Source organism: Neopsephotus bourkii, unplaced genomic scaffold (genome assembly GCF_033783945.1).
Source record: "Neopsephotus bourkii isolate Nb327-2 ecotype Australia unplaced genomic scaffold, CSIRO-AGI_Nbou_v1 NB_1433, whole genome shotgun sequence".
In the NCBI taxonomy this organism is placed as follows: Eukaryota; Metazoa; Chordata; class Aves; order Psittaciformes; family Psittacidae; genus Neopsephotus; species Neopsephotus bourkii.
Genome location: NW_026901910.1, coordinates 1,072,792 through 1,082,908, shown reverse-complemented (window position 1 = coordinate 1,082,908; position 10,117 = coordinate 1,072,792). Strand labels below are relative to the sequence as shown.

The 10,117-nt window shown below is 59.6% G+C and overlaps 2 protein-coding genes across 3 annotated transcripts; one reads left to right on the top strand and one right to left on the bottom strand.

Moving 5' to 3' along the window:
- The first annotated feature begins 1,883 nt into the window (after positions 1-1,883).
- Positions 1,884-2,978, top strand: SMIM35 (small integral membrane protein 35). Its single transcript, XM_061368200.1, has 3 exons — positions 1,884-2,102; positions 2,346-2,379; positions 2,547-2,978. Exons 1-3 carry the CDS (start codon positions 1,997-1,999, stop codon positions 2,644-2,646), a joined length of 240 nt encoding a protein of 79 aa, XP_061224184.1. The 5' UTR covers positions 1,884-1,996; the 3' UTR covers positions 2,647-2,978.
- A 1,923-nt stretch (positions 2,979-4,901) lies between these two features.
- IL10RA (interleukin 10 receptor subunit alpha) lies at positions 4,902-9,347 on the bottom strand. Of its 2 annotated transcripts, none has more exons than XM_061368328.1 (7): positions 9,091-9,347; positions 8,155-8,400; positions 7,861-8,039; positions 7,437-7,603; positions 6,992-7,142; positions 6,773-6,897; positions 4,902-6,662 (listed from the first exon to the last, which is right to left on the bottom strand). In XM_061368328.1, exons 1-7 carry the CDS (start codon positions 9,165-9,167, stop codon positions 5,688-5,690), a joined length of 1,920 nt encoding a protein of 639 aa, XP_061224312.1. In that variant the 5' UTR covers positions 9,168-9,347; the 3' UTR covers positions 4,902-5,687. The 2 variants fall into 2 exon arrangements, with proteins under 2 accessions (XP_061224312.1, XP_061224313.1); XM_061368329.1 differs by having other exon boundaries at positions 8,155-8,275.
- Positions 9,348-10,117: the final 770 nt, after the last annotated feature.

The window sequence follows — 10,117 nt, the reverse complement described above, 5'->3', positions numbered from 1 at the left end:
CACCAGGAGGTGGCAGTTGGAGGATGCTGGCACTGGGACACCCCTGTGTCCATCCCTTGGGCCCTGGCACTACCCTCTGCCAGCAGCAGGAGGGCATCGTGCCTACCCCAAGCGTGTGGGGAGCTGTGCTGGGAGCAGCCATGCGGGGCTGGGGCGCAGGAAGCGTGCATTGCATCCATTGCATGAGGAGCGATGTCTGCTCCAGCTCCTCTGCTTTCTCCCCTAGGAACCAGTTGAACCAGCGGGCGAGGAGCGGTGCCCAGCCTCGCTGCAGTGCAGGGGTTGAGGTGGCTGTGTCACCGGGAGAGGAGGGGACGGGCAGGACGTGCCAGGCTCCAGCAGCTCCCAGCCTGGACCAGCCGTGAGCAGCTCCTGTGGCACAGCGCTGGGTGCCAGATGGACCAGCAGGCTGGTGAGTACGTGGCCTTTTCTGCCCTTATGGAGCAGAGGTGGGGATGGTTTGTGGCACAGCAGCAGCTTGGTAACCTGCTCCTCTCTGCTGTGGGCAGGGGCTTGGAGGCTGGTGTGGCTCTGAATCCAGCAGTGCTGCTTGGAGGCATCTTGGGATGTGAGGACACCTGCTCCTGAGGGTTTCGGGGCAGGGGCTGCTTCCCACACATGGCATGGGGCAGGGGCTGGGCCTGAAGCCGTCATGCTTCCACCAGTGGTAGGTGTGGGGACAGGGCAGTTTCGGCAGCAGGGTGATTCAGGGAGGCTCTTGCATCACGCTCCTCCTGCCCCAGCTCCTCCGTGTGAGTCACTCCTGCAGCAGACTCCTGACCTCACCCCTGCCATCCCATGCTGGGATGTGAGGCCCCTGGGGTCCCAGCTCACCCCTGGCCCAGCAGCAGGGTGCATTGGTTGCCCACCTCTCCTGGCCCCCTGAGCCTGGCCCCTAGAGCCCAGCAGAAGGGAAGGGGAGGGGGTCCCGTTTGTCTGCAGTGCTTGGGAGCTGGGGCTGCGATGCTTTGCGGCTCCCGGGTGCTTGCCAGATCCCATCAGGTAGAGCAAGCGCTGCGGGTTACGGGACGCCCTGGCTCACTGTGTAAACACTGTGACCACAGGGGAAGTGTTCTCACTGCACCGGCATCTGCCTACATTTAGCTGCTGTGAGATCATCCTCACTCCTGCGGCTGGGGTACAGCACCCGGTGTGCTTGCCCCTGTGCAGGCTCTGGGGCAGTGGCCAAACCCTGCAGCCCCCGAGCAGTGCCCATCAGCACCCCTGCCTGTGTTCTGCTGATGGCCCCACTGGGACTGACTGGGCAGCTTCTTGGTCAGGGATGCTGGGGTGAAAGGGGCTGTACTCCTGTGAGATGTGCTCACAGTGGAGCCTGCTGTGACAGTGGGGAAGAGTCTAGGGTGGTGTTTGGGATGCATGGGGGTTTGAGTAAGCAGGAGCTGATAGCAGCTAGAGAGAGGTGTGATTAGCACCCTGGTGCTGTAGGTTAGACAAGATTCGCCCTGTGCAGCATGCAACCTATTGTCAGCAGAGAAATGGATGCCCATCAACGGTGCTGTGCCTGGGTACCTTGCTGTCGCTTTGACAGTGATGGAGAGTTGGCTGTGGATGGGAGGGATGGGGGCGGTCCTGCACAGCCCCATCATCCTGCAGTCCCAGCCCTCGCTGGCAGCAGGGACTGCTCGCCCTGACAAACACATCCTCTAGAGGGAACTGCCTGTCCAGAAATGGGTCTGTGCAGCTGCGCAGGGACACTGCCGGCACCGACCAGGGTATGGCACTGCATGGCTGCGGGAGCACTGGGGCAGCACCAGCGGCTCCAAGGAGGTGCTTCCCCCCAGCAGTGTGCGTGGGACCAGGCGTGGGGATGCAGGCGCCGTCGGGGTGGGCAGCTCCTGCTCCCAGCACAATGGGATGGGTTTGGGCACGGCTCCTGGCAGTGAAGCGCAGTCCCTCCAGTTGGGATGCTCAGAACCCCCAGTCTCCCAGAGGCGTTTGCCTGCAGAGCCCCTTCTCCCTTACAGAGCAAGAGCCCATGAAGGTGCTCGGAGTGGTCTTGGGTGTCGGGCTGGCCTTGCTGATCCTGGTGGGCTTTGGCTGCGCCTTCATCCGGTGGTACCAGAGGGGCCAGTGCTGGTGCCGTGAGTATGGGCAGTGTGGGCCTGGGATGCGAGGAGCATCCCTGACATTGGCTGGTGCCTGGGGAAGCCCACATGCAGGGTGGCTCTGGGGCCAGCTGGGGCCACACAGAGGCTGAGGAGGGGGTTCACAGTGATGTCCTGGTGTTGCTGGCTACCCCAGGGGCTGTCCTGCCCTTTCCCATCCCGCTGCACAGATCCATGGCAAAGCAAAGGCTCTGACACTTCTCCTCCTCACCTCCCCAGGGCCCGACTTCGTTTTCAACCTCTACCACACCTGGTGAGTGAAGCCATGCGGGGCCTTGGGGCAGGCTGGGTGCTCCCTTTGCATGGTGCAGAGGTGTCTCAAGCCCTCGCTAGTCCCAACCCCACTGAGCCCTGCCCTGGGGCAGATGCCATGGGCAGCCCTGGCTGCGGAGCAGGCTGGCATCTCTGCCTTCCCTGCAGTGGGTCGGTGGCGGTGGAGCTGGTGCCACCATTCAGCATCAGCGGCTCGCTGAGCGAGGCAGGGAGCAGCTACGCGCCTTTCCACAACCAGGGACCATGAGCGGGAGCCGGGATGTGCAGGTAGGATGCTCCCTGCTCCTCCATGCCTGGTGACGGTGAGGGGGTCCCTGGAGTTGTGTGCCTGGTATTTGGGGTGGCTGGAGCAGTGGGTCTGTGCCCCAGAGCATCCATGCCTCCACGGAGCTCTAGGTCATCGCAGCTTTCCCTGGGATAATCCCAAGGATTTTCCTTTGAAAGTCCTCTTCTCGTCTGTGGGGCATCAGGGGCTTTCCCTGGGCGCTGGTTTTGTGCGGGTGTCCCAGTGCAGGCTTCGGTTTGCATTTCCTTCCCCATGCCCCTGTCCTCAGCCTGGGATGGGGCACACGGCTGGGAGCGATGGCTGAGTGCTCCCTGTGCAGCTTCCCCTTGCTGCCTCCAGCCGCCTCCCAGCACCCACACAAAGAGCAACCAAAGTCGCCCACAGGGGAATTCCTGTGTTCTTTCTTCTTTGAAACACAGCCCCTCAGTGTGCGGGTTTCCACTGAAACCAGCGGTGCAGTTTGTGTTTTACAGGAGCTTCTCCATCTGCTTCCCACAGCTGCATTCCCCTTTTGGCCCTCCTTCGGCATGGGAAGGTGCCCGGGGCCAGTTGCCATCCCCATGCGCTGCCACAGCCTCCCCTTGCTTGGGCTGGAGGAAGAGGGAGCTGCCTTATCCCAGGCTCCCTCAGTGTGCATCCCATGACCCAGAGACACCCCATCCCTCAGGACCAGCCACCCTTGGGCCAAGGCTGTTGGTGAACAGGGCTGTGTGAGATTTGGGGAACCAGCTAAGAAGGGTGGTAATGAGCCACAGAACTGGATGGCTGCTTTTGTGCAATAGAGGAAAATCTCATAAGGAAATGAGACTGCTTCAGACTTCCCTCCTCGGTGAAATATCGGTACCAATGTGGAAATTTGTCCCCTGCACTGACAGTGCAAACACCTAAGAAAGCCCCTGTGGGCCCACAGTGCTGGCAAGGAACAGCTTTAGGGCTCTTTCTCCATCAACTGCTTTCTCAGAAGGAAAATGAAGAGAAACCTGGGAGACAGCGTTGCTGTGTGTAGGGAAAAGGGTGAGGATGGAGCAGAGGGGCCCCATCCTGCATCCTGGTAGGCAAGGGAGCACGAGCTCCCTGCCTTCTCCTTCCCATGCCCACTGTGCTGCTCTCCATGGGGTCTGTGCAGTGCTGGGACAGCCACAGTGCACAGAGAGCTGCTTGCAGGAGGAGTCAGAGCCGAGCTCCTCCTGCGTCAGGCTGGAAAGTGTGAGCCTGTGGGACTTCCAGGGCACCGGAGGCAGGGTCTGTGCTCCCGCCTGCCGCAGCCAAAGCGCTGCTCTGCGGTTTTCTGGCAAACCCATCCGGCTTCCACTGAAGCATCGCCTCTCGCTGCCCCTGGAACCGTTGGCTGGAGTCGTGCACGGTGAGCAGGGACCGGCAGCACCCAGCACTGCGCAGGATGCGGATGCAGGCTGATGTCAGGAGCGTTTGAAATGAAAACAGAAGCTGTGCTGCCTTTGGTGACCCCCATTTCCAGAGGAAGTCGAAAACAGAGAAAGTGAAAAGGAAATACGCAGAGGCAGAAGAAATGGGGGCAATGGGAGGGCAGAGGATGCCCTGCCTGGCACTGGTGGTGCTGCTGCTGTGGGCACCCACTGCCTTGTGCATGACACAGGCAGCGTGTCTCAGCTGCAAGCAGTGCTACGTCAGATGCAACAGCAGGAAGCGGCAGTGCATCAACCACCCTCCTGACGGCAGTGATTCATGTGTTCACCTGACAAAAGTACTCCCCGAGCTGGGTTTCCAGCAGTGCTTTAATGGGACTATCCCACCATGGAGGTTCTTGGAAAGCCAGTGACTTTAGGAAAAGCTCTCCAGTGGCTACAGTCAAACATAGCCCATGGTAAGTCCTTCCCATCTCACGCTTCTTTCCATTCTGACAGAAACCATTCCCCCCATCCCCTTGTTTTGACTGGTTCTGCTCTGCTCCTCTTCCTCCCTGGTGTGCGGTCCCCAAGCTGCTGCCCCGTGGGATGTGCTGCATCACCACAAGCTGCGCTGGTCCCTTCCCTGCTGCTCCTTTGGTGCATGTTCTCATCACACAACTCTCCCCTCTGACATCTACCCTGGTCCTTAGATGAGAGTGAAGTTGTGATGTGCAAACGCTCTTCCCCACGTGAGACACTGCCCTTTGCTGTGGGGGAAAGCCCATATCTGGAAAGAGCAAACGCAGCTTGACCCTGGGGGAGGACGTACAGATGAATAGACCAAATAGCTTTGGATGAACCACATCCTTTCTGTATTTACAAATTAAATAGAATAAATAATGTCTGTACGCAATAGTGGCAGAACATGGACCATAGTGTGGGCAGGGCTGCCCTGGCTCAAGCTGGGCTCATAGGGTGGCTGCTGCACGCATCCTGCACCCTGTTGGAGGTAGCCAGCACCCGGGTCTCTGTCATAGGGGCTGGATGCTGAAAGGTCTCTGTAGGGTCAGGAAAATCCCTGTCTCCCTCCATGCGAGGCCAGCCAGGGTGGGAGCTCCGTGCTGCCTGCAGCAGGATGCTTGACGTCAGCCTGCTGCTGGTGTCTGTTGTGAAAGGTTTGGACAGCATCAGCACTGCGGATGTGATGGAGGAGCCCAGCACTTGCCTGTGAAAGGGAAGGGGAGAGGGAAAACACAGACTCTCGAGGATGCCCTGAGGCCGCGTGCCCTGTGCTGGGCAGAGGAGGCAGGAATTGCCCCTTGGGAGCATCCTGGTGGGTATCCTTGGGCTTGGTGGCTGGAGGAGGCAGGGATGAGCCCCTCCACCATAGCCTGTCCCTGTGTCTCCTTAGCTTTGTACCAGAGGGAAGGTGCAGGATGGCTGGGGGCTGGCCACAGCAGTGCCAGGGCCGAAGCAGCCCCAGAAATCATTAGACTGATGCTTCTCCAGTGAGTCTTCACCAGGGCACCGCTGAGTTTGATGCGCTGACATCCAGGGGTTGGTGGTAGCTTATCAGAGTATTTTCTCCTGTGGGCAGTGGCTAGAAGAGGTAGTTGGGTCAGCATGTGGGGATGCTCACAGGCAGCTGTCCTTGCTGTCCCCATTGAGCAGGCTCAAGGGGTTGATTTGCAGCATGAGGCACTTGTTATTGCTGAGGCTGGAAACGAGGGGCAGCGTCCCCATGAGGTCAGTGTTGAAGATGTTCAGGTCCAAGGGAGCTTTCAGCCGCTCAGGGTGGGCTCTGGAGGCCAGGGGAGCACCTGAAGCTCCATAAATCATCAGACCAGGGGCTTGGGGCCCTGCCTGGCTGGAAACATCTGAGACAGCAGGCTCCTGAGTCACCCTCCATGGAGCAAGGCCCTGTGTGTGGCTGTGGGGATGCTCAGGAGCGGACTGCTTCAAATACCCTTTGACCACAGCCAGCTCGGAGCACTCTGTATCCAGCGCAATGCCAGTGCTGCCCGGGCCCTGCAGGGATGCTGCACAGACTGAGAAGGGCATCCCCTTGGCTGGATCCTGCCTTGGCTCCACTGTGCCCTTGGACTGCTGCAGGTACCCACGGAATTCCACGTCTTGCTGGCTGGTGTCAGGGGGGATGCTGAGCTCTCCTCTGCAGGGCTGCCTGTCCTCCATCGGGATGGTGTTCCCAGAGGAGCATGTGGGGCGAGGGCAGGAGCTCTCCAAGCCCACACCGCTGTCATCACCATTGGGAAGCTGCCTCTTGTATCCCTGGGGCTCGGTGCCTGAGGAGCAGCTCAGTTCCAAGGAGGAGGTGCGCAGGCAAATGCCGCTGTCGGTGCTGGTGCCGCTGCTGTCTCTGCTCCCCATGGTCCCCGGTCCCAGCAGGCACACCTTGTCCTCAGGCCATGCTGGGAGCCTCCAGCCCTTCTCCATGGGTAGCTGGGCTGTGCTGGTGCTGCTGATGGGGACACTGTCCTCATGGGGCTCCTTCTGGCACAGGAATAGCTGCTGGACGGGGTCTGCATCGGGGCTGCTTGAGGACGAGGGCTCCTGCTCTGCCCAGAGCGAGCTCTGCTTCATGAAGGACTTCTAGGATGGAAAGCAAAGAGGGATGTGAGCTGTGCGTTACCCCTGCCTCTCCCAGGAGCTCCCCAAGCCTGCACCAGTGGCAGAAGGTGCCATGCCTCAGACTCCCTTACCAGGACAGACGGCGGCCTCATGGGTCTCTTTATGTAGGCGCACACCAGCAGAGCCCCCAGGAGCCCCAGGAGCAAAAAGGTGATGAAGGAGGAGCTGACGGCGCTCAGGACAAGCTCTTCACTCCCTGCAAGAGAGGACACGGCAGAGTCTCAGTGCACAAAGCACGAGGGCCAGGAGGCTGAGGAGGGGCCCCCGTTCCCTGGCTCCCCAGCACTCACGGTCCCTGTGGCCGATGGTGACGCACTGCTCGTCGGTGCGCGCGGTGCCGCTGTGCCGGCTGGCCACGCTGGGCTCCACGCTGATGCAGTACTCTGCGTCCCAGAAGAGGTTGCTGATGTTGAACTGTGGGGAGGTCTCCATCACTTCATACTGCAATGACCAGAGTGTGGGCTGGTACCTGAGAGCCCCCAGATCCCGCAGGAGTGCTGGCTTTGCGTGTTCCTCCCTCCTCCCCTCTTCCCTTGGGGTGCTACCAGCTAGACCCAAACTCCCAGTGAGAACTGGGGAGCCTACTGCAATAAGTGGTGCAGAGAAATCTTTGCACTGTTGTGGCAAAGCTCTATATTAAGTTCTACAGAATCCTGTGCTTCAAAACATGATTTCAACTTGAGCAGCACTGCATGTGGCAGATGGGGACAGCACGGGACCAGCAGCTCATCTCACCGTCCGATTGTCCTGTGCCCTCCTGATGTACACCCGGTATCGCCTCGCGTGCTTCTGGATGTCATCGTACTTCACAGTGAGGTTCCCCATCCGGAGCAGGAGCTGCAGCTGCACGTGGATGGTGTTGCCCATCACAGAGAGGCTCTGGCCTGACAGGCGCAGGCTGGCTGGAAACGGATCAGTTGGAAGAGCACATCAGGACTTTGTGCTGTTTGCCGCTCTAAAAGCCTTTGCAGCGGTGGATTGAGCTGTGACTGTTTCCTACAGCCAGTGCTGGATGACCGTGCTTTGTCTCATCCCATCCCACAGCCCGGCTGGAAAGAGAAATCCCTGCTTCCAAAGTTCTTCCCAAGCAGCTCGGCACCCTGACCTCTGCCATCCTCACAGCCCCTGGCAATAGAGCGGAGGCAGGCACCCAGCCTACCTTCCTGCGGGGAGAAGGAGTTGGTCCTTTGCCAGGGGGATGTGTGGTTTCCAGACACAGCCCTGACCCGTGCGTAGTAGCGGCGAGCAGAGTCCAGGGTGTAGTACGTGAGGTCACAGGAGTGCCCTGGGATCCTCGTGCAGTTCGGGATGGCCATCCAGGATTGATTCGTGCCATAGCTGCAGGGAGAAGCGCCTGGATGAGAGCAGTGCGGGCAGGACTCTGCTGTCACCGCTGCCAGTGTGAGACCCCAGGCAGGGGCTGAGTCCCCTTGCACCCCATCCCTGTACTCACACTTTGTGCTCCACTTCATAGAGGATGCTGCTGGGGGGGTTGTGGCCCGGCTCCCACCGCAGCAGATGATGGGCTATCTCCGCAGCAAAGCGCACCCGTGTTGGCCTCGCCAGCCTCTCACCTGAAGGATAGGAGGGCATTAGGTGATGCTGCATGGTTCCCATCCCACTGGCGCCCGCAGGAGGTGGGCAGAGCTCCTTGGGGTTGCCTGGAGCTTGACCCCTGTGTTCAGCAGTGACCAGCCACCTACACCAGAAGCACCAGGGTTTCCTGTCCCATTTCCAAGTTTCAGTGTGTGCTCAGCCCCATCTTGCCCTTCCTTGCTTCTGGGGAGAGCCCAGCCAAGAGGATCTGGGTGCTTTCCTGGTCTAAGAGCAGAGCCTGCTCTATTTGCATCCCTGACCGCCCCTGCCATCTGCTAGCAGCTTGCTCTGGATTCAGCTTTCTTGTTTTGCTTCTCTGCTGTCTGACAGAAATAGACTTTTTCACACCTCCTGCCTCAATTTCGGTATTGCCACCTTGCAGCAGAGCATTGCTCGATAACATCTGTCCCTCTCTCTATGCTTGTTTCCTCAGCAGCCGCTCTCTGCTCCTGAGCCCCACGCCTGCCTGGGGAGGATGCCTGATAGCAGAGCACCACGTCAACCACCTGCGTTCACTGCACTACAAAGTGCTGCGGTCACACCGGTGGGGATAAGCAAGGCCGATGCCTCAAAACTTCACTCACAGTAGTTCTAACTGCCCAAACAGCGAAAGCAAGCGATGCCCTGCCTGTGGGCACCACCAGCCTGTGCTGCCCAGCCAGTGTTGGAGCGGCCCCACTCACCGCCTGCCTGCGAGCCTTCCCCCATCCCAGTCCCCATCCCGTGCTGGGGTGTCGGGAGCGGAGCAGCCGGTCAGGACCAGGGGGCTCAGAGCTGCGGGCAAGAGACTCACCGAGTGTCGTCTGGGCGAGGAGCAGCGCTGTGCACAGCGCCAGGGCTGTGCCGAGGGGGTCCATGCCGGCTCAGCATCCTCTGTGCGCGCTGCGCTGGGTGCGCGGGTGCTGAGCGCTGCCCCGCGGGCTGCCTGCGCCTGTTTTTCCCCTGGAGGCTGGCTCAGTGACGTCTCGGAGGCGTTCGCGCAGCGGGAGGAACGGAGCTGCGCAGCCACTTCCACTTCTCTTCGCTGTCCTCCCACTCACCGCAGCTAATCTGGGCATTTCCTACAAGCAGCCTTAAAGGAAAAGTTTGGGGGGCTTTTCTCTCACTGCTGAGAAAGGGCAGTAATAGGAGTAAATCGTGTGTCTGCCTCTGCCGGCTTCACTGTCCGGTGAGGAGTTAAAAGCACAGCACAGAGGTGAGCTTAGCACTTGGGGTGAGCGATGACAGGGTGCTGAGCACAGCAGTGTCACCTTGTGCCAGTGTCCTGTGCCTAAAACCAACCAGGTCGTAGCCAGCCCTGGAGCCCCAGGACACTGGAATCCCCTTTCCTGCTTTCCCTTCCTTTGGGCTCAGACCATATCCTCCTGCTTCAGTCTGTAAAGAGGGGCTGTAAACTGTCCTCAGGTCAGCCAGACTGCTGGTACAGCAGTGATGCACATTACTGTGGGGATCCAGCCCTACGATGATGTCCTGCCCCCTGATGATGCTGGCCTCAGGTTCTAGGACGTGAATTGCCATCAACCAGACTGGGAGTGCTCTGGTTTGCCTTCTGGCAGTCTGAATTACAACACAGGGCTTGAGGGCTTTCCTAGGGGCTGTGCAAAGGCAGAGGCCCTCATGTGATAAAGAGCAATTTGTCTCAAAAAGAGGAATTTCCCACTGGGGAATTAGGGGGAAGGACACAGATAAGAAGAGTAAAAGAAACTGAGAGTGCGCCTGACAGCCTCAACAAGCTGCAGAGCAGTGCCTGTCTTGGCAGGCATAGAGGCACAGGACCTTGGGTCCTATTGTGCAGCAGAAGGGATTCAAGGAGCCCTCTG